The sequence below is a fragment of the Entelurus aequoreus genome, linkage group LG08 (genome assembly GCF_033978785.1).
Source record: "Entelurus aequoreus isolate RoL-2023_Sb linkage group LG08, RoL_Eaeq_v1.1, whole genome shotgun sequence".
Lineage (NCBI taxonomy): Eukaryota > Metazoa > Chordata > Actinopteri > Syngnathiformes > Syngnathidae > Entelurus > Entelurus aequoreus.
The window spans coordinates 57,606,075-57,627,356 of NC_084738.1; the positions used below are offsets into that span (position 1 = coordinate 57,606,075).

At 39.0% G+C, this 21,282-nt stretch overlaps 1 protein-coding gene across 1 annotated transcript in view; it reads right to left on the reverse strand.

Annotated features, from left to right (window-relative positions):
* The window catches only part of tbkbp1 (TBK1 binding protein 1), a 138,188-nt gene that overhangs the window by 28,592 nt on the left and 88,314 nt on the right, over positions 1–21,282 (reverse strand). The window contains exons 3-7 of the mRNA XM_062056898.1: positions 17,181–17,306; positions 15,156–15,260; positions 14,766–14,913; positions 7,690–7,892; positions 7,559–7,620 (exon numbers count right to left, since the gene is read on the reverse strand). Of these exons, the coding sequence (XP_061912882.1) occupies positions 7,559–7,620; positions 7,690–7,892; positions 14,766–14,913; positions 15,156–15,260; positions 17,181–17,306 (644 nt within the window). The remainder of the gene's footprint in view (positions 1–7,558; positions 7,621–7,689; positions 7,893–14,765; positions 14,914–15,155; positions 15,261–17,180; positions 17,307–21,282) is intronic.

Below are 21,282 nucleotides of genomic sequence, written 5' to 3' on the forward strand. Positions count from 1 at the left end.
GATAACAGATTTGGTGTCCAGTTCAAAGTGTGACATGATTTAAAAATTGGAGAGTTTACTTTTGTATTTTACATGAGTTATTATTTGTACAAACATGGTGCAAAGTAATTCATGATTTGTTAAACAATGTTAGTGGCTAGCTAGTTAAAATGGGATATTGTGATTTCACAAGACTGTCTTAGAAGTGATCATTTGAAAATGTTCAATTTGAAAAATGTGCACTTAGAGAAAATATAAAAATAAAGTGTTGCATATTGATATTTATCTGTTTCTATATATATTTATTGTGAGAAATCATTAAGATGATCAGTGTTTCCACAAAGATAAATATCATTAATTATTAATAATAACAGAGTTAAAGGTAAATTGAGCAAATTGGCTACTTCCGGCAATTTATTTAAGTGTGTATCAAACTGGTAGCCCTTTGCATTAATCAGTACCCAAGAAGTAGCCCTTGGTTTCAAAAAGGTTGGTGACCCCTGCATTAGAGTGTGTGATGGGAAAAGTGTTAAACACTTTTAGTCCAAAACATGCATCAAATTACATTCAGATTTGATTCAAAAAGTATATAAAAGGTTTCACTCCAAATACATTTGGAGCAGCACATGGCAAAATGACGCTGAGCACCGATGCAAACTATTTTAAAGAAGGTGTTTACACTAAAGGCTGCAAATTACAAGAAGACATTGGTAATCTTCAGTGGGCGGAACCGAGAGTGTGAGTGCAACCAAACCATGACAGAGGTCTGGAACGAAAAAGAAAGATTAAAAACAAGCGCCACCGCACTTTCTGTCTTCACTTTCAGTCTTCTACCCGTCGAAACTCTTCTTGGCCGAGTGGGAGTCACATGACCCGAGGCTGCGGTCGGTTTCGTTTTGGATTTCTTTCACCAAAATACTGTCAATAATGGGACAAAGGTTACGGTGAAATGTGTTCTTTTCTGACTCCACCTTGTGGGTCCAACAACCACACAAACATAGTCAGAATTAGGGCTGTTATGTTTAACGAGTTTAGTGATTAATCACCAAAAATTGATCAACGCAGATTAATCGTCTAATTTATTTGATTATTTTTTAAACATATATACAAACCCCAAAACCAGTGAAGTTGGCACCCTGTGTAAATGGTAAATAAAAACAAATTACAATTATTTGCAAATCCTTTTCAACCTGTATTCAATTGAATAAACTGCAAAGACAAGATACTGGAAAACTTTATTTTTTGCTAATTTTAGCTCATTTGGAATTTGATGCCGGCAACATGTTTCGAAAAAGCTGGCACTAGTGGCAAAAAAGACTGAGAAAGTTGAGGAATGCTCATCAAACACTTATTTGGAACATCCCACGGGTGAACAGGCTAATTGGGAACAGGTGGGTGCCATGATTGGGTATAAAAGCAGCTTCCATGAAATGCTCAGTCATTCACAAACAAGGATAGGGTGAGGGTCACCACTTTGTCAACAAATGCGTGAGCAAATTGTCCAACAGTTTAAGAACAACATTTCTCAACCAGCTATTGCAAGGAATTTAGGAGTTTCACCATCTACGGTCCGTAATATCATCAAAAGGTTCCGAGAATCTGGAGAAATCACTGCGCGTAAGCGATGATATTACGGACCTTCGATCCCTCAGGCGGTACTGCATCAAAAAGCGACATCAATGTGTAAAGAATATCACCACATGGGCTCAGGAACACTTCAGAAAACCACTGTCAGTAACTACAGTTTGTCGCTACATCTGTAAGTGCAAGTTAAAACTCTATTATGCAAAGCCAAAGCCATTTATCAACAACACCCAGAAACGCTGCCGGCTTCGCTGGGCCCGAGCTCATCTAAGATGGACTGATGCAAAGTGGAAAAGTGTTTTGTGGTCTGACGAGCCCACATTACAAATTGTTTTTGGAAACTGTGGACGTCGTGTCCTCCAGACCAAAGAGGAAAAGAACCATCCGGATGGTTATAAGCGCAAAGTTGAAAAGCCGGCATCTGTGATGGTATGGGGGGTGTATTAGTGCCCAAGACATGGGTAACTTACACATCTGTGAAGGCACCATTGATGCTGAAAGGTACATACAGGTTTTGGTGCAACGTATGTTAAATAAATGATAAATGGGTTATACTTGTATAGCGCTTTTCTACCTTCAAGGTACTCAAAGCGCTTTGACAGTATTTCCACATTTACCCATTCACACACACATTCACACACTGATGGCGGGAGCTGCCATGCAAGGCGCTAACCAGCAGCCATCAGAGGCAAAGGGTGAAGTGTCTTGCCCAAGGACACAACGGACGTGACTAGGAAGGTAGAAGGTGGGAAATGAACCCCAGTAACCAGCAACACTCCGATTGCTGGCACAGCCACTCTACCAACTTCGCCACACCGTCCCATGTTGCCATCCAAGCAACGTTATCATGGACGCCCCTGCTTATTTCAGCAAGACAATGCCAAGCCACGTGTTACAACAGTGTGGCTTCATAGTAAAAGAGTGCGGGTACTAGACTGGCCTGCCTGTAGTCCAGACCTGTCTCCCGTTGAAAATGTGTGACGCATTATGAAGCCTAAAATACCACAACGGAGACCCCCGGACTGTTGAACAACTTAAGCTGTACATCAAGCAAGAATGGGAAAGAATTCCACCTGAAAAGCTTCAAAAATGTGTCTCCTCAGTTCCCAAACGTTTACTGAGTGTTGTTAAAAGGAAAGGCCATGTAACACAGTGGTAAAAATGCCCCTGTGCCAACTTTTTTTGCAATGTGTTGCTGCCATTAAATTCTAAGTTAATGATTATTTGCAAAAAAAAACAAGTTTCTCAGTTGGAACATTAAATATCTTGTCTTTGCAGTCTATTTAATTGAATATAAATTAAAAAGGATTTGCAAATCATTGTATTCTGTTTTTATTTATCATTTACACAACATGCCAACTTTACTGGTTTTGTTTTTTGTACAATTAAACACAAGTAACCAACAAACATTATATATAAAATAAAATAAATAAACAACTGCGATGAGGTGGGCGACTTGTCCAGGGTGTACCCCGCCTACCGCCCGAATGCAGCTGAGATAGGCTCCAGCGACCCCAAAAGGGACAAGCGGTAGAAAATGGATGGATGGATAAATAAACAAACATGCCTGTACTTGTCAAATAAATTCAGGCAAATGTTGACATTAAATCACAGTACTTATACAGGTTGTTGCACAAATCAGTGAAAGTGTGCTCAGTAAAACATTATGCTTTAGATACCATTACCAAGTATTGAGCAAATACATTTTGTTTATTGAGTAAAATTAGTGTCAAAATATCAAGGTAATTTTTAAAGCTAAATTTAAATTATGCAAGCAAACAATTTACTGTGATTAACCATAAGGAATGTAAAAAAGATAGATTTTCAGAATAATCATGATTGTTATTAGAATCAAAAAAATATTTGATTTACTTTAGAAAAAAGAAGTGTTGGATATTTTTTGGGAAATAGAAAACATGTTTTGCGTTCGAAATATCGGAAGAGTAGTGTGTGTGTGGAAAGGTCAGAATCACGTTAAAAATGGAGCAACATTTTGAGAATGAAGGGTATGTAGAACTTTGAATACGTCCTTTCATTTGAATGGGAATTTCGGGAAAACTGGGAATTTTTGAAAATACTGCTACTAGCACAATTGTCCTAGATGATATGAATGGGTTGGTGTTGAAATGTTTGGAATCGGTTGAAAAATGTTGACGTAGTAACAGTTTGAATTGGGAATGGGTATTTCGGAATTTCGGGAAACCCTGGAATTTGTACGAAAAGCCAATAGGAGCATTTGTTTTCCCAAATAAGGGGAATGTTTTGAGGTGGACTGGTCAAAAACGTTTGAAAATGTGGACTGTGACAACTTTTCAGGAAAAGGTAAAAATAGGGCTTTGGGAAATCTGGGAATTCCGGGAGTTTTTTTAACTTGGAAAATGGTAGTTTTGATTATCCAAAGTAAGTGGAGTGTGTGGGTGGTGGAACGGTTCGAATCCGTTGAGAAATGTGGGATATGCAGTCCATTGTATTTCCCGTTCATTGTCAACGGGGAGAAAATTCCCTGAAATTCCAGGAAAACCAGGTATTTGGGGAAATAGAAAACATGTTTTGCGTTCGATATATATCTGAAGAGTAGTGTGTGTGTGTGGGAAGGTCAGAATCGGGTTTAAAAATGGAGCAATATTTGGAGAACTTTGAATACGTCCTTTCATTTAAATTGGAATTTCATGGAAATTTGGGAATTTTGGGAAAACGAGGATTTTTTGAAAATATTGATACAAGCACAATTGTCCGAGATTAAATGAATGGGTTGGTGTTGAAATGTTTGCAATCGGTTGAAAAATGTTGACGTAGTAACACTTTGAATTGGGAATGGGTATTTCTGGGGAGAAAATTCCCAGAAATTCCATGAAAACCAAGAATTTGGGGAAATAGAAAAACATTTTTGGGTTCTAAATATCAGAAGAGTAGTGTGTGTGTGTGGGTATGTGGAAAGGTCAAAATCGGGTTTAAAAATGTAGCAAAACTTTGAGAATGTAGTGTATGTAGAACTTTGAATATGTCCTTTCATTTGAATGGGAATTTCGGAGGAAATTTGTGAATTTCGGGAAAACTGGGAATTTTTGAAAATATTGATACTAGCACAATTGTCCTATATGATATGAATGGGTTGGTGTTGAAATGTTTGCAATCGGTTGAAAAATGTTGACGTAGTAACAGTTTGAATTGGGAATGGGTGTTTCTGGGGAGAAAATTCCCAGAAATTCTGGGAAAACAGGAATTTGGGGAAATAGAAAAACATTTTTGCTTTCGATATATCGGAAGAGTAGTGTGTGTGTGTGGAAAGGACAGAATCGGGTTTAGAAATGGAACAAATCGGTTGAAAAATGTTGACGTAGTAACAGTTTGAAATGGGAATGGGTATTTCTGGAATTTCGGGAAACCCTGGAATTTTTTTGAAAAGCCAATAGGAGTATTGGTTTACCAACAAAGAGGAATGTTTTGAAGATGGACTGGTCAAAAACGGTTGAAAATGTGGACTATGACAACTTTTCAGGCAAAGGTTAAAATAGGGCTTTGGAAAACCGGGAAATCTGGGAATTCCTGGAGGGTTTTTTTAACTTGGAAAATGGTAGTTTTGATTATCCAAAGTGAGTGGAGTGTGTGGGCGGTGGAACGGTTCGAATCCGTTGAGAAATGTGGGCTATGCAGTCCATCGTATTTCCCACTCATTGTCAGCGGGGAGAAAATTCCCTGAAATTCCAGGAAAACCAGGTATTTGGGGAACTGGAAAACATGTTTTGCGTTCGATATATCGGAAGAGTTGTCCTAGATGATATGAATGGGTTGGTGTTGAAATGTTTGAAATTGGTTGAAAAATGTTGACGTAGTAACAGTTTGAATTGGGAATGGGAATTTTGGGAAACCCTGGAATTTTTTCTAAAAGCCAATAGAAGCATTGATTTAGCAACTAAGAGGAATGTCTTAAATGCGGACTGGTCAAAAAACGGTTGACAATGTGGACTATGACAACTTTCATGGAAAAGGTAAAAATAGGGCTTTGGAAATCTGGGAATTCCTGGAGTTTTTTTGAACTGGGAAAATGGTAGTTTTGACTGTCCAAAGTGAGTGGAGTGTGTGGGTGGTGGAACGGTTCGAATCCATTGAGAAATGTGGGCTATGCAGTCCATTGTATTTCCCACTCATTGTCAACGGGGAAAAAATTCCCTAAAATTCCGGGAAAACCAGGAATTTGGGGAAATAGAAAACATGTTTTGCGCTCGATATATCGGAAGAGTAGTGTGTGTGTGGGAAGGTCAGAATCAGGTTTAAAAATGGACCAAAATTTTGAGAATGTCGGGTATGTAGAACTTTGAATACATCCTTTCATTTGAATGGGAATTTTCGTGGAAATTTGGGAAATTCTGGAAAACTGGGAATTTTTGAAAATATTGATACTAGCACCATTGTTCTAGATGATATTAATGTGTTGGTGTTGAAATGTTTGCAATCGGTTGAAAAATGTTGACTTAGTAACAGTTTGAATTGGGAATGGGTATTTCCGGAATTTCGGGAAACCCTGGAATTTTTTCGTAAAGCCAATAGGAGCATTGGTTTACCAACTAAGAGGAATTTTTTGAATGCGGACTGGTCAAAAAACGGTTGAAAATGTGGACTATGACAACTTTCATGGAAAAGGTAAAAATAGGGCTTTGGAAAACAAGGAAATCTGGGAATTCCTGGAGTTTTTTTGAACCGGGAAAATGGTAGTTTTGACTGTCCAAAGTGAGTGTAGTGTGTGGGTGGTGGAACGGTTCGAATCCGTTGAGAAATGTGGGATATGCAGTCCATCGTATTTCCCACTCATGTCAGCGGGGAGAAAATTCCCTGAAATTCCAGGAAAACCAGGTATTTGGGGAACTGGAAAACATGTTTTGCGTTCGATATACTGGAAGAGTTGTCCTAGATGATATGAATGGGTTGGTGTTGAAATGTTTGGAATTGGTTGAAAAATGTTGACGTAGTAACAGTTTGAATTGGGAATGGGAATTTCGGGAAACCCTGGAATTTTTTCTAAAAGCCAATAGAAGCATTGATTTATCAACTAAGAGGAATTTTTTAAATGCGGACTGGTCAAAAAACGGTTGAAAATGGGGACTATGACAACTTTCATGGAAAAGGTAAAAATAGGGCTTTGGAAATCTGGGAATTCCTGGAGTTTTTTTGAACTGGGAAAATGGTAGTTTTGACTGTCCAAAGTGAGTGGAGTGTGTGGGTGGTGGAACGGTTCGAATCCGTTGAGAAATGTGGGCTATGCAGTCCATTGTATTTCCCACTCATTGTCAACGGGGAAAAAATTCCCTAAAATTCCGGGAAAACCAGGAATTTGGGGAAATAGAAAACATGTTTTGCGCTCGATATATCGGAAGAGTAGTGTGTGTGTGGGAAGGTCAGACATTTTGAGAATGTCGGGTATGTAGAACTTTGAATACATCCTTTATTTTGAATGGGAATTTTCGTGGAAATTTGGGAAACTGGGAATTTTTGAAAATATTGATACTAGCACCATTGTTCTAGATGATATGAATGGGTTGGTATTGAAATGTTGGCAATCGGTTGAAAAATGTTGACTTAATAACAGTTTGAATTGAGAATGGGTATATTTCGGGAAACCCCGGAATTTTTTCGTAAAGCCAACAGGAGCATTGGTTTACCAACTAAGAGGAATGTTTTGAATGCGGACTGGTCAAAAAACGGTTGAAAATGTGGACTATGACAACTTTTCAGGAAAAGGTAAAAACAGGGCTTTGGAAAACCGGGAAATCTGGGAATTCCTGGAGTTTTTTTTAACTGGGAAAATGGTAGTTTTGATTGTCCAAAGTGAGTGGGGTGTGTGGGTGGCGACAATTTTCAATTAATATTTACTAACACACACTAAAGTACCGAAAACTGGTAATATTCTGCCCCCTGCTGCTCAAACACATGAGGGCCCAAATGAGGCCCCTGGGGGGTCCCTAAAAATGACCAAATAGTGGCCTCCTCGTTCACTTACTGCTCGTCTCCCACCTTCTTGATCCACTCCACGTCGCACTGCTTGCACGGGGACGACATCTCCTGCCAAAGCAGACATTCCGTGTCATCATCTCCGACGTCACTTCCTGTCCGCCGCTCTGGGGGCCTCACCCTGTCTCGCTGGCCGCCCTGCAGCTGCCTCAGCTCCTCCTTCAGGCGCTCGTACTGCGCCTTGAGCTCCTCCTCCCGCTGGCACGCCCCCTGGGCCTCGTGGCGGGCCCCCTCTAGCTCCGCCTCCAGCCGCTGCACCTTCAGGTCGGACAGCGTGTCCAGGCTCCGCGAGCTCTGCAGCGTCATGGCGGGACAGTCCAGCACTGACGGGACACCCAGGACAAGCGCGGACATTAACGTGCTAGCAACAAAAGTATTGGGACGCTTACAGGAAGTGAAAAACTCCTCGGAAATGTGAATGCAAGCCGACATATGCTAAATGTTAGCATGCTAACCTTTTTAGCCAATTTTGTCAACTTTAGTCAAAATCATAACTTGGTACGTGACACATGCTAACTGTTATCATGCTAACGTTAGCATGGTAACAATTAGCATGTTTGCATGAAAATATTAGCATGCTAAATTTTTTTGCCAATTTTCTGGCGTACCAGCTCTGATTCATACAACTTGGTAGGTGACACATGCTGTTATCATGTTAACGTTACCATGCTAACCGTTAGCGAGCAAACTTTTTGAGCCAATTTTGCTGTCGTATCAGCTCAGAGTCATACAACTTGGTACGTGACACATGCTAACTGTTATCATGCTAACATTAGCATGGTAACACTTAGCGTGTTAGCATGCTAACAGTTAGTAGGCAAACCTTTTTAGCCAATTTTTCCGCCGCATCAGCTCAGAGGCATATAACTTGGTACGTGACACATGCTAACGTTAGCATGGTAACAATTAGCATGTTTGCATGAAAATATTAGCACGCTAAATTTTTTTGCCAATTTTGCTGGCGTACCAGCTCTGATTCATACAACTTGGTAGGTGACACGCTGTTATCATGTTAACGTTACCATGCTAACAGTAAGCATGTTCGCATGATAACATCAGCATGCTAAAGCTTTTAGCCAATTTTGCCGTTGTACCACCTCAGAGTCATACCTTGGTTCGTGACACATGCTAACAGTTAGTATGTTTGTATAATAACATTAGCATGCTAACTGTTTTAGCCAATTTTGCAGCCAAACCACCTCTTAGTTATAAATTGGTACGTGACACATGCGAACAGTTAGCATGTTTGGATGATAACATTAGAATGTTAAAGTTTTTAGCCATTTTTTCTACCATACCACCTCAGAGTCATAGCGTAGTTGGACACATGCTGACTTTTAGCATGCTAACCTTGTTAGCCTTATTTATTTATTTTAACCTTACCACCTCAGAGTCATATAACTTGGTATGTGACACATGCTAACTGTTACCATGCTAACATTTATTATGTTTACCTGATCACTTTAACATGGTAATGTTTTTTAGCCATTTTTTCCCACTGTACCACCTTAGAGTCATAACGTAGTTGAACACATGCTGATTTTTAGCATGCTAACTTTTTTAGCATGCTAACTTTTTTTAGTGTAATTTTGCCACCATACCACCTCAGAGTCATATAACTTTGGTATGTGACACATGCTAACTGTTACCATGCTAACATTTATGTTTACATGTTAACGTCTTTAATAATTGTTTTCCACTGTACCACCTCAGATGCATAACGTAGTTGAACACATGCTAACTTTTAGCATTCTAATGTTAGCATGCTAAAATTTATAGCCAGTTTTGCCAGCTTACCACCTCATCAGAGTCCTACAACTTGGTATGTGAAATATGCTAACTGTTAGCATGCTAACTTAACATGCCAATAGTTAGCATGTTTGCATGATAATGTTAGCATGCTAAAGCTTTTAGCCAATTTTTCCATTGTACCACCTCAGAGTCATACCTTGGTTCGTGACACATGCTAACAGTTAGTATGTTTGTATAATAACATTTTTAGCATGCTAACCGTTTCAGCCAATTTTGCAGCCAAACCACCTCTTAGTTATAAATTGGTACGTGACACATGAGAACAGTTAGCATGTTCGGATGATAACATTAGCATGTTAAAGTTTTTAGCCATTTTTTCTACCATACCACCTTAGAGTCATAACGCAGTTGGACACATGCTGACTTTTAGCATGCTAACCTTTTTAGCCTTATTTATTTATTTTAACCTTACCACCTCAGAGTCATATAACTTGGTATGTGACACATGCTAACTGTTACCATGCTAACATTTATTATGTTTACCTGATCACTTTAACATGGTGACGTTTTTTAGCCATTTTTTCCCACTGTACCACCTCAGAGTCATAACGTAGTTGAACACATGCTGATTTTTAGCATTCTAATGTTAGCATGCTAACATTTATAGCCAGTTTTGCCAGCTTACCACCTCATCAGAGTCCTACAACTTGGTATGTGACATATGCTAACTGTTAGCATGCTAACCTTAACATGCTAATAGTTAGCATGTTTGCATGATAACATTAGCGTGCTAAAGCTTTTAGCCAATTTTTCCATTGTACCACCTCAGAGTCATACCTGGGTTCGTGACACATGCTAACAGTTAGCATGTTTGCATAGAAAAAATTGGCATGCTAACCGTTTTAGACAATTTTGCAGCCAAACCACCTCTTACTTATAAATTAGTACGTGACACATGCAAACAGTTAGCATGTTCGGATGATAACATTAGCATGTTAAAGTTTTTAACCATTTTTTCTACCATACCACCTCAGAGTCATAATGCAGTTGGACACATGCTGACTTTTAGCATGCTAACCTTTTTAGCTTTATTTATTTATTTTAACCTTACCACCTCAGAGTCATATAACTTGGTATGTGACACATGCTAACTGTTACCATGCTAACATGTATTATGTTTACCTGATCACTTTAACATGGTAATGTTTTTTTGCCATTTTTTTCCCACTGTACCACCTCAGAGTCATAACGTAGTTGAACACATGCTGATTTTTAGCATGCTAACTTTTTTTAGCGATATTTTGCCACCATACCACCTCAGAGTCATATAACTTGGTATGCTAACTGTTACCATGCTAACATTTATATTTACATGACAACTAGGGATGTCCGATAATATCGGGCTGCCGATATTATCGGACATCCCTAGTTGTCATGCCGATAAATGCTTTAAAATGTAATATCGGAAATTATCGGTATCGGTTTCGTTATTATCGGTATCGGTTTTTAAAAGTAAAATGTATGACGTTTTTAAACGCCGCTGTGTACACGGATGTAGGGAGAGGTACAGAGAGACAATAAACCTTTAAGGCACTTCCTTTACGTGCGTGCCATCTCAGTCACATATCTACCGGCTTTACTCATTACGAATTGATGCAAGGCATACTTGTTCAACAGCCATACAGGTCACACTGAGGGTGACCGTATAAACAACTTTAACACTGTTACAAATATGCGCCACACTGTGAACCCACACCAAACAAGAATGACAAACACATTTCGGGAGAACATCCGCACCGTAATACAACATAAACACAACAGAACAAATACCCAGAACTCCTTGTAGTACTAACTCTTCCGGGACACTACAATATACACCCCCTCCCCCCACCGCCAACCCCTACCCCCAACCTCAACCCCGCCTGGAAACAGAATAGAAAAATATTACAATAACAATAAAAATAAAAAGCAACAATGAGAATAAAATAAGAATATAACAAGAGAAAACTAGGCAGTAGTGACCATGTTATGAAAAACTATTGCACTGTTATTGTTTTGAGGCATGTTAAAGAAAAATAATGTACTTTGTGACTTCAATAATAAATATGGCAGTGTCATGTTGGCATTTTTTTCCATTACTTGAGTGGATTTATTTTGGAAAACCTTGTTACATTGTTTAATGCATCCAGCGGGGCATCACAACAAAATTAGGCATAATAATGTGTTAATTCCACGACTGTATATATCGGTATCGGTTGATATCGGTATCGGTAATTAAGAGTTGGACTGTATCGGAATATCTGGATATCGGTAAAAAAAAGCCATTATCGGACATCTCTAATGACATGTTAACGTTTTCAGCCATTTTTCCCCCACTGTACCACCTCAGTCATAACGTAGTTGAACACATGCTAACTTTTAGCATTCTAATGTTAGCATGCTAACATTTATAGCCAGTTTTGCCAGCGTACCACCTCATCAGAGTCATACAACTTGGTATGTGACATATGCTAACTGTTAGCATGCTAACATGCTAAAATTAGCATGTTAGCATGCTAACTTTTTTCTGCCTATTTTTCCTTCCCATTTGGAGGACAGATATTATTGGAAGCAAAAGGATCAATAGTGGATGCTCGGATGAAACAGGCTGTCACTTCTTTTGTCAAGTCAACATGATTGCGATCCACTTGGCAGCTTGTTTGTTCTGGGACTGTGATGGAGGACGAGGAACAGGTGTGCAAAGAGGATGAAAGTGACCTCATCTGCGACGCCTTGGCGCCAAATGGATGGATTGGATGAAAGATGGCGAGAAGGAGTTATTAGAGAGGTCTTGTCAGACACACATTTCGAGATGGAACATGACTCAGTATTTGCATATCTGACCTCTTTCATTACCACTCTTTTATGCGTGCCCCAACTTACAAGTTTTTTGGGGTACAAGCTATCTCTCTGCAAAGTGTTATGCTTTAAAAAAACGGACAATCAGAGGACCTGGGGGCCTATTTGGTAGTTTTTCAACTTCAAAACCAAAATATTGAGATTTTTATCAAAAAACTAGAAAATGCAATTTCAGTAGAAATTTCGTGTTAACCCTGAAGAGCCAAAGTGAAACTGAAATGCTAACAGTTAGCAAGCTGGCCAGATAGCGTCGCATAACAAAAAATATGAGCAAAATGAGCTAAGAAAAAAAAGCCGGCATCCGCACATGCTTACAGTTAGCATTAGTGACGTACCAAAATATATGACACTGAAGTGTAAAATTAGCGAAAAAAAAGCTAGCATGCTAATGTTACTATGTTAAAATGCTAACTGTGACACGTGTCAGGTACCAAAATATATTACTCTGAGGTGTGTTCCTGAAAAATTTGTTTAAAATGCTAGCATGCTAAAATTAACATGCATCAATAACCAAAATATGACTAAGGTTTATACCTACAAAATTGGCTTAACATTTTTTTTGCATGCTAACATGTATTATTTGTTTAGTTAAAACATTTGACGCAGAGGTGCATACCTGTTAAATTAGCTGAAAACGCCAGCATGCTAATATTTGTATGCTAAAATGCTATAACCGTAACATGCATCAAGTACCAAAATATATTACTCTGAGGTGTGTTCCTGAAAAATGTTAGCATGCATGCTAACGTCAGTAATGCATCAATAACCAACATATGACTGAGGTGTATACCTGCAAAATAAGCTAAAAAAAAAAAAAAGCTAGCATATCAGCATTAGCATGCTAACAGGTATCATTTGTTGATTTACAAAATATTTGACGCAGAGGTGCATACCTGTTAAATTAGCTGAAAAACGCCAGCATGCTAATATCAGCATGCTAAAATGCTATAACCGGAACATGTGTCAAGGAGCAAAATATATTACTCTGAGATGTGTACCTAAAAAATGTGTTGAAAATGCGAGCATGTTAGCATGTATCAAGTACCAACACATGACTCAGGTGTATACATACAAAATTAGCAACAACAACAAAAAAGCTAGCATACTAACATTAGCATGCTAACAGGTATTAATATCCAAGTAACACCATTTACTGAAACATTTGCAAAACAAGCTAGTATGGTAATATTAGAATGCTAAAATTCCATAACTGTAAGATGCAACAAGTACCAAAATATATTACCCTGAGGTGTGTACCTAAAAAATGTGTTTAAAATGCTAGCCTGCTAGCGTTAGCATGCATAAAAGTATCAAAATATATTACTCTGAGGTGTGTACTTGAAAAATGTGTTGAAGATGCAAGCATGGTAACGTTAGCATGTATCAAGTACCAAAATATGACTCGGGTCAAAATTTGCTAAAAAAAAACAACAATTTCATTAAAGAAAGAAATCATCAAAAACGTGACAGAGCGTGTAGTTAGCTACACTGAGAAAGCGTAACACTGCTAGTCTGCGTCATACTGAAGCAGAATGAGTCCATAACGCCATAACGTTAAAGTAATATCTGAACATTTGTCCATGAAAATATGGAGAAGCTGCTGAAGGCTACTTCCTGGATCGAAGTGTGTGTTTGTGTAGTTTGTGTGTTTTTGTGTGGGTTTGTGTGTGTTTTTGTGGGTTTGTGTAGTGTTCATGTGTGTTCTTGTTTGTGTGTGTTTGTGTGGTGTTTTTGTGGGTTTGTGTAGTGTTTGTGGGGGTTAGTGTAGTGTTTTTGAGTGTTTGTGTGGTGTTTGTGTAGTCTTTGTGTGTTTGTGTGATGTTTGTTTGGGTTTATGTAGTCTTTGTGTGTGTTCATGTAGTGTCTGTGTGTATTTGTGTAGTGTTTTGTGTGTGTTAGTGTGTGTGCAGTGTTTGTGTGTATATGTGTGCTCGGGTGTTTGTGCAGTGTTTGTGTGTGTTTGTGATGTGTTTGTGTAGTGTCTGTGGGTCTGCAGTGTTTGTGTGTATTTGTGTTCTTGGGTGTTTGTGCAGTGTTTGTGTGTGTGTGCAGTGTGGGTTTGTGTGTTTGTGTTGTGGTTGTGTGTGTTTGTGATGTGTTTGTGTAGTGTTTGTGTGTGGTTGTGTGTGTTTGTGTGTGAGTTTGTGGAGTGTTTGTGTGTGAGTGTTTGTCTAAGTGTGTGTTTGTGTGTGTTTGTTTGGTGTATGTGTGTGTTTGTTTGGTGTTTGTCTGTGTTTGTGTGGTGTTTTTGTAGTGTTTGTGTGTTTCTGCATGTGTTTGCGTGCATTAGTGTGTGTTTGTGGAGTGTTTGTGTGTGTTTGTTTGGTGTTATGTGTGTTTGTGTGTTCGTGTGTTTGTGTAGTGTTGGTGTGTCTTTCTGTGTGTTTATGTAGTGTCCGTGTGTGTCTGTATGTGTCTGCGTGAGTTTGTATGTGTTTATGTAGTGTTTATGTAGTGTGTGTGTGTGTGTGTGTGTGTGTGTGTGTGTGTGTGTGTGTGTGTGTGTGTGTGTGTGTGTGTGTGTGTGGTGTTGCTAGTAAACTCACTGTGTGCATCAGCACCAGCGTGCAGCTGCAAGTACTGCATGTCTTTGCTGTGCAGGTGCATGTTGAGTTTGTGTAGAGAATTGTCTCGCTGCCTGAGTGCAGACTCCAAGCCAAGGATGCGCTCCACGTGCTTCTCCACCAGGCCCGACTGAGGACACACACACACACACACACACACACACACACACACACACAGGTCAATGGGTCATATGGTCCAAAACCGTAAAGACGAGTGTGTGTGTGCGTGTGTGCGTGTGTGTGTGCGTGTGTGTGTGTGTGTGTGTGTGTGTGTGTGTGTGTGTGTGTGTGTGTGTGTGTGTGTGTGTGTGTGTGTGTGTGTGTGCGTGCGTGCGTGCGTGTGTGTGTGTGTGTGTGTGTGTGTCGTGGCACCATCTTGTCCAGGTCCCTCTGGAGGTTTCCTTTCTCCATGTGGATCTTCTCGTAGGCCTGGATGACATCCTCCAGCTGCTCCTCTCGCTCCTTCCTCTTCTGCAGCTGAGAGACAAGAAGGACATCAAACCTTCTTCACTGCACCTTGTCTCCACAACTCAAGAGGGAAGGATGGAGGGAGGGAGGGAAGGAAGGAAGGAAGGAAGGAAGAATAGAATAAGGAAAGAAGAAAGAAAGAAAAAGGAAAGGAGTAAGGAAGATAGAAAGAAAAAAGGAAGAAGGAAAGAAGGGACAAAAGAAGAAAAGAAAAAGTGAAGGAAGGAATGAACGAAAGAAATACTAAAGAAAGAAGGAAAGAAGGGAGGAAAGGAGAAAAAAAGTAATAAGGAAATTAAAAAATGAAGAAATTAAGGAAAAGAAGGTGACACAAAGGGAATAAGGAAGAAACGAAGTAAGGAAAGAAGGAAGGGAAGAAGAAGGAAGACAAAAAGAAAAGAAGGGAACAGAAAAAAAGGAAGAAAATAGAAAGGAAAAAAATAAAAGAAAGACAAAAGGAAGGAAAGAAGGAAGGAAAAGAAGAGAGGAAAGAAAGAAAAAAGAATCAAGGAAAGAAGAAATAAAAGAAGAGAAGAAGGAAGGAAAGACAAAAGAAGGAATAGAAGGAAATAAGAAAGGAAGGAAGGAAGGAAGAAAGGTAAAAGAAAGAAAGACAGACAGAAAAGAAGGAAAGAAAGAAAGAAGAAAAAGAAGGATAGAAGGAAAGAAAGAATGAAAAGGAGGAAAGATGGAAGGAAAGAAAAAAGGAAGAAAAGAAATAAATAAAAGAAGGAACAAAGGAAGGAAAAAAGAAGGAAGAAAGAAAAAAGGAAAGAAAGACGTAAAGAAGGAATAGAAGTAAGGAAAGAAAGAAAGACGGAAAGAAGGAAGGAAAGAAAGAAAGACGGAAAGAAGGAAGGATGTAAAAAAAGAAGGAAGGATAAAGCAAGAAAGAAAAGAAGGAAGGAAGGAAAGAAAGAAAGAAGGAAGGATGGAAGAAAAGAAGTAAGGATAAAGAAAGAAAGAAAAGAAGGAAGGAAAGAAGGGATAGAAGGAAAGACGGAAGAAAAGAAAGAAGGAAAGAAAGAAAGAATGAAGGAAAAACGAAAGAAAGATACAAAGAAAGAAAGGAAAAGAAGGAAGGAAAGAAAGAAAAGAAGGAAAAAAAGAAAAGAAGGAATAGAAGGAAAGAAATAAGGAAAGAAAGAGACGGAAAGAAAGATGGGAAGAAATAATGAAGGAAGAAAAGAATGGTGAAAAGAAGGATAGAAGGAAAGATGGAAGAAAAGAAAGAAGGAAAAAAGGAAAGAAAGAAAGAAGGAAGGAAAGAAGGAGTAGAAGGAAAGAAATAAGGAAAGAAAGAGACGGAAAGAAGGAAGGAAAGAAAGACGGGAAGAAAGAAGGAAGGAAGGAAAGAATGGTGAAAAGAAGGGATGGAAGGAAAGATGGAAGAAAAGAAAGAAGGAAAACAGGAAAGAAAAAAAGAAGGAAGGAAAGAAAGAAAGAAAGAAAGAAAGAAAGAAAGAAAGAAAGAAAGAAAGAAAGAAAGAAAGAAAGAAAGAAAGAAAGAAGGAATGAAAGAAGGAAAGAAGGAATGAGAGAAAGAAGGAAGGAAAGAAGAAAGAAGGAGAGAAGGAGCGAAAGACGGGGTCCAGAAGTGTGATGAAAGTAAGTATTGGGACGTGTCCATGTAGGACATCTTTGTATTCAACATTAAACTCCCATGATGCTTTGCTGTTTACAGCACGGCCTCATTACTAGAACAACATTGTCCTAAAAGTATACAGGAGCTTCTCTTGAAGACATGAAACCTGGGGGCGGGGCTTATGGTCCCCACAGAGCATGCTCAGTGCCTCTCTATTTCCCAGCATGATGTCCCTCTATCGCCCCCTGGTGGTGTTGAGTGCTCTCACCTCGTGTGTCAGCATGTTGACTATTTCCCAGCATGATGTCCCTCTATCGCCCCCTGGTGGTGTTGAGTGCTCTCACCTCGTGTGTCAGCATGTTGACTCTCTGCTGCAGGCTGTCGTTCTCCGAGTGCAGCAGCGCCGTCTCCTTGCTCTCGAAGGAACAGTAGGAGTTGCTGTCCTCGCCGAACTCGCTGATCATCGGGAACTACCCACACCGCAAAAAGAGTGTACTAGTTAGTGTAGCAGTGTACTAGTTACTGTAAGAGTGTAGTAGTTAGTGTAAGAGTGTAGTAGTTAGTGTAGCTGTGTACTAGTTAGTGTAAGAGTGTAGTAGTTAGTGTAGCTGCGTACTAGTTAGTGTAAGAGTGTAGTAGTTAGTGTCGCAGTGTACTAGTTAGTGTAGTAGTTAGTGTAAGAGTGTAGTAGTTAGTGTAGCAGTGTACTAGTTACTGTAAGAGTGTAGTAGTTAGTGTAAGAGTGTAGTAGTTACTGTAAGAGTGTAGTAGTTAGTGTAGCAGTGTACTAGTTACTGTAAGAGTGTAGTAGTTAGTGTAGCAGTGTACTAGTTAGTGTAAGAGTGTAGTAGTTACTGTAAGAGTGTACTAGTTACTGTACGAGTGTAGTAGTTACTGTACGAGTGTAGTAGTTAGTGTAGCAGTGTAGTAGTTAGTGTAGCAGTGTACTAGTTACTGTAAGAGTGTAGTAGTTAGTGTAGCAGTGTACTAGTTACTGTAAGAGTGTAGTAGTTAGTGTAAGAGTGTAGTAGTTAGTGTAGACGTGTACTAGTTACTGTAAGAGTGTAGTAGTTAGTGTAAGAGTGTAGTAGTTACTGTATCAGTTTAGCAGTTACTGTAGGAATGTACTAGTTACTTTAGAAGTGTACTAGTTACTGTAGCAGTGTACTAGTCACTGTAACAGTGTAGTAGTTACTGTAGCGGTGTCCTAGTTACTGTAGCTGTGTACTGGTTATTGTTGCAGTGTAGGGGTTACTGTAGTGGTGTACTAGTTACTGTAGCAGTGTCCTAGTTACTGTAGCAGTTTAGCAGTTACTGTAGGAATGTACTAGTTAAGAAGTGTACTAGTTACTGTAGCAGTGTACTAGTTACTGTAGTGGTTTCCTAGTTACTGTAGCAGTGTAGTTGTTACTGTAGCAGTGTCTTAGTTCCTGTAGCAGTTTCTGTAGGAATGTACTAGTTACTGTAGCAGTTTACTAGTTACTGTAACAGTGTAGTAGTTATTGTAGCTGTGTCCAAGTTACTTATAGCCGTGTACTAGTTATTGTTGCAGTGTAGTGGTTACTGTAGCAGTGTAGTAGTTACTGTAGTAGTGTACTAGTTACTGTAGCAGTGTTCTAGTTATTGTAGCAGTTACTGTAGAAGTGTACTAAGTACTGTAGCGGTGTACCAGTTACTGTAGTGTTGTACTAGTTACTTTAGCAGTGTAGTAGTTACTGTAGTGGTGTAATAGTTACTGTAGCAGTGTAGTAGTTACTGCAGCAGTGTATTAGTTACTGTATTAGTGTACTAGTTACTGTAGTACTGTAGTGGTTACAGCAGCAGTTTAGTAGTTACGGTAGGAGTGTACTAGTTAATTTAGAAGTGTACTAGTTACTGTAGCACTGTAGTGGTTACTATAGTAGTGTACTAGTTACTGTATGAGTGTATTAGTTACTGTAGCAGTGTACTAGTACTGTAGCACTGTACTAGTTACTGTAGGAGTGTGCTAGTTACTGTAGTGGTTACAGCAGCAGTTTAGTAGTTACTGTAGGAGTGTAATAGTTGCTGTAGTGGTTACAGTAGCAGTTTAGTAGTTACTGTAGGAGTGTAATAGTTACTGTAGCAGTGTACTAGTTACTGTAGCAGTGTAGTAATTACTGTAGAAGGGTCCTAGGTACTGTAGGAGTGTACGAGTTACTGTAGCAGTGTATTAGTTACTGTAGCAGTGTCCTAGTTACTGTTGTGGTGTCCTAGTTACTGTAGCAGTGTAGTAATTACTGCAGCAGTGTATTAGTTACTGTAGGAGTGTACTAGTTACTGCAGCACTGTAGTGGTTACAGTAGCAGTTTAGTAGTTACTGTAGGAGTGTACTAGTTACTTTAGAAGTGTACTAGTTACTGTAGCACTGTAGTGGTTACTATAGCAGTATACTAGTTACTGTAGGGGTGTACTAGTTACTGTATCAGTGTACTAGTTACTGTAACACTGTACTATTTACTGTAGGAGTGTACTAGTTACTGTAGTGGTTTAGTCGTTACCGTAGGAGTGTAATAGTTACTGTAGTGGTTACAGTAGCAGTTTAGTAGTTAATGGAGGAGTGTACTAGTTACTGTAGCGGTGTACTAGATACTGTAGCAGTGTACTAGTTACTTTAGGAGTGTATTAGTTACTGTAGCAGTGTAGTAGTTACTGTAGAAAGGTACTAGGTACTGTAGGAGTGTACGAGTTACTGTAGCAGTGTAGTAGTTACTGTAGCAGTGTACTAGTTACTGTCGCGGTGTAATAGTTACTGTAGCGGTGAAGTAGTTACTGTAGCAGTGTACTATTTACTGTAGCAGTGTAGTAGTTATTGTGGCAGTGTACAAGTTACTGTAGCACTGTAGTAGTTACTGTAGCAGTGTACTAGCCACTGTAGCAATGTACTAGTTACTGTAGCAGTGTAGTAGTTACTGTAGCACTGTAGTAGTTACTGTAGCAATGTACTAGTTACTGTAGCAGTGTACTAGTTACTGTAGCAGTGTAGTAGTTACTGTAGCACTGTAGTAGAAGTTACTGTAACAGTGTACTTGTTACTGTAGCAGTGTATGAGTTACTGTAACAATGTAGTAGTTACTTTAGCAGTGTAGCAGTTACTGTAGCAGTGTACTAGTTATTGTAGCAGTGTATGAGTTACTGTAGAAGTGTCCCCATACAACTTGTTAATTTCTGATTCCATAACGACATTGGAACTTTCAGTGTTCGTCGATACCGATATATTTTTTTAGCTCATTTTGCAGGTATACACCTCAGCGTCAAATATTTTCTTACTTGACGAATGATACCTGTTAGCATGCTAATGTTAGCTCATTCTGTAGGTATCTCAGTCATCATTTGATACTTGGCGCATAGTAAAGTTAGCATGCAAGCATTTTAAACACATTTTTCAAGTACACACCGCAGAGTAATATATTTTGGTACTTGACACGTGTTACAGTTAACATTTTAGCACGCTGACATTAGCATGCTAACTTTTTTATAGCTAATTTAGCAAGTATAAATCTCAATGTCATATATTTCAGTGTTTCATTAATGCTAACTGTAACCGTGCTTCTTTTTTTTAGCATTTTACTGCTAGCATGCTAGCTTTCTTAGCTCATTTTGCTTATATTTTTTGGTACTTTACACTATCTGGCCAGCGTGCTAACTGTTAGCATTTCAGTTCAGTTTTGGCTCTTCAGCATTCACACAAAATGTTTACTGAAATTGCATTTTCTAGTGTTTTTTTTATATAAAAATCTATATATTGTACTGGTTTTGAAGGTGAAAAATGTCCAAAAATGGCCCACACATCCTTGCATTTGTCAGTCCCTTTCACCCCTGCGATACAATATCAGCAGTAATCAAACATACTTTTATTATTTAGTAGCGTGTTTATTATCAACCATCTAGAATGGACCTATGCTGTCTTTGAGTTGAAAAGGAGTGGTAATAGTTTTTTTGGTGAAGCTTTGTGGCCACGATAGTTAATCAAGTTAAGATCATGTTGCGGACACTTTTGTTACTGGATATTTTCTAATACGCTTCTGTCTTGGTAACTGTGTATGTGTAAGTAATATGAAGCTAGAATTATTTAACCTAACCCGTAAAAGTATGGAAGAATAAGGGAGACAGAGTACAGAAAACAATGAACCGGCGGCGTCTTACCAAACAATGCTGGCTTAAGTCGCTATCTAATTAGCAACAAGGGACACATTTCAAGATGGCCACTCTACACGCTGAGCCAGGCCTCCAGTAACAAGTTTCCTGCTTCACTCAGGTAAAAGTACTCCAACTTCTCGTAGTTGTGGAGAGTACAACGTTTTTAAACGTGAATACATTGCTATTTTTAAGAGATGTTTTTCTCCCAGAATGCAAAATGGCTGCCACCTTGTACCCACAATGCATTGCTCTGTTTGTTTTTGGCCAATTGTCAATTCAGTGTTTTGT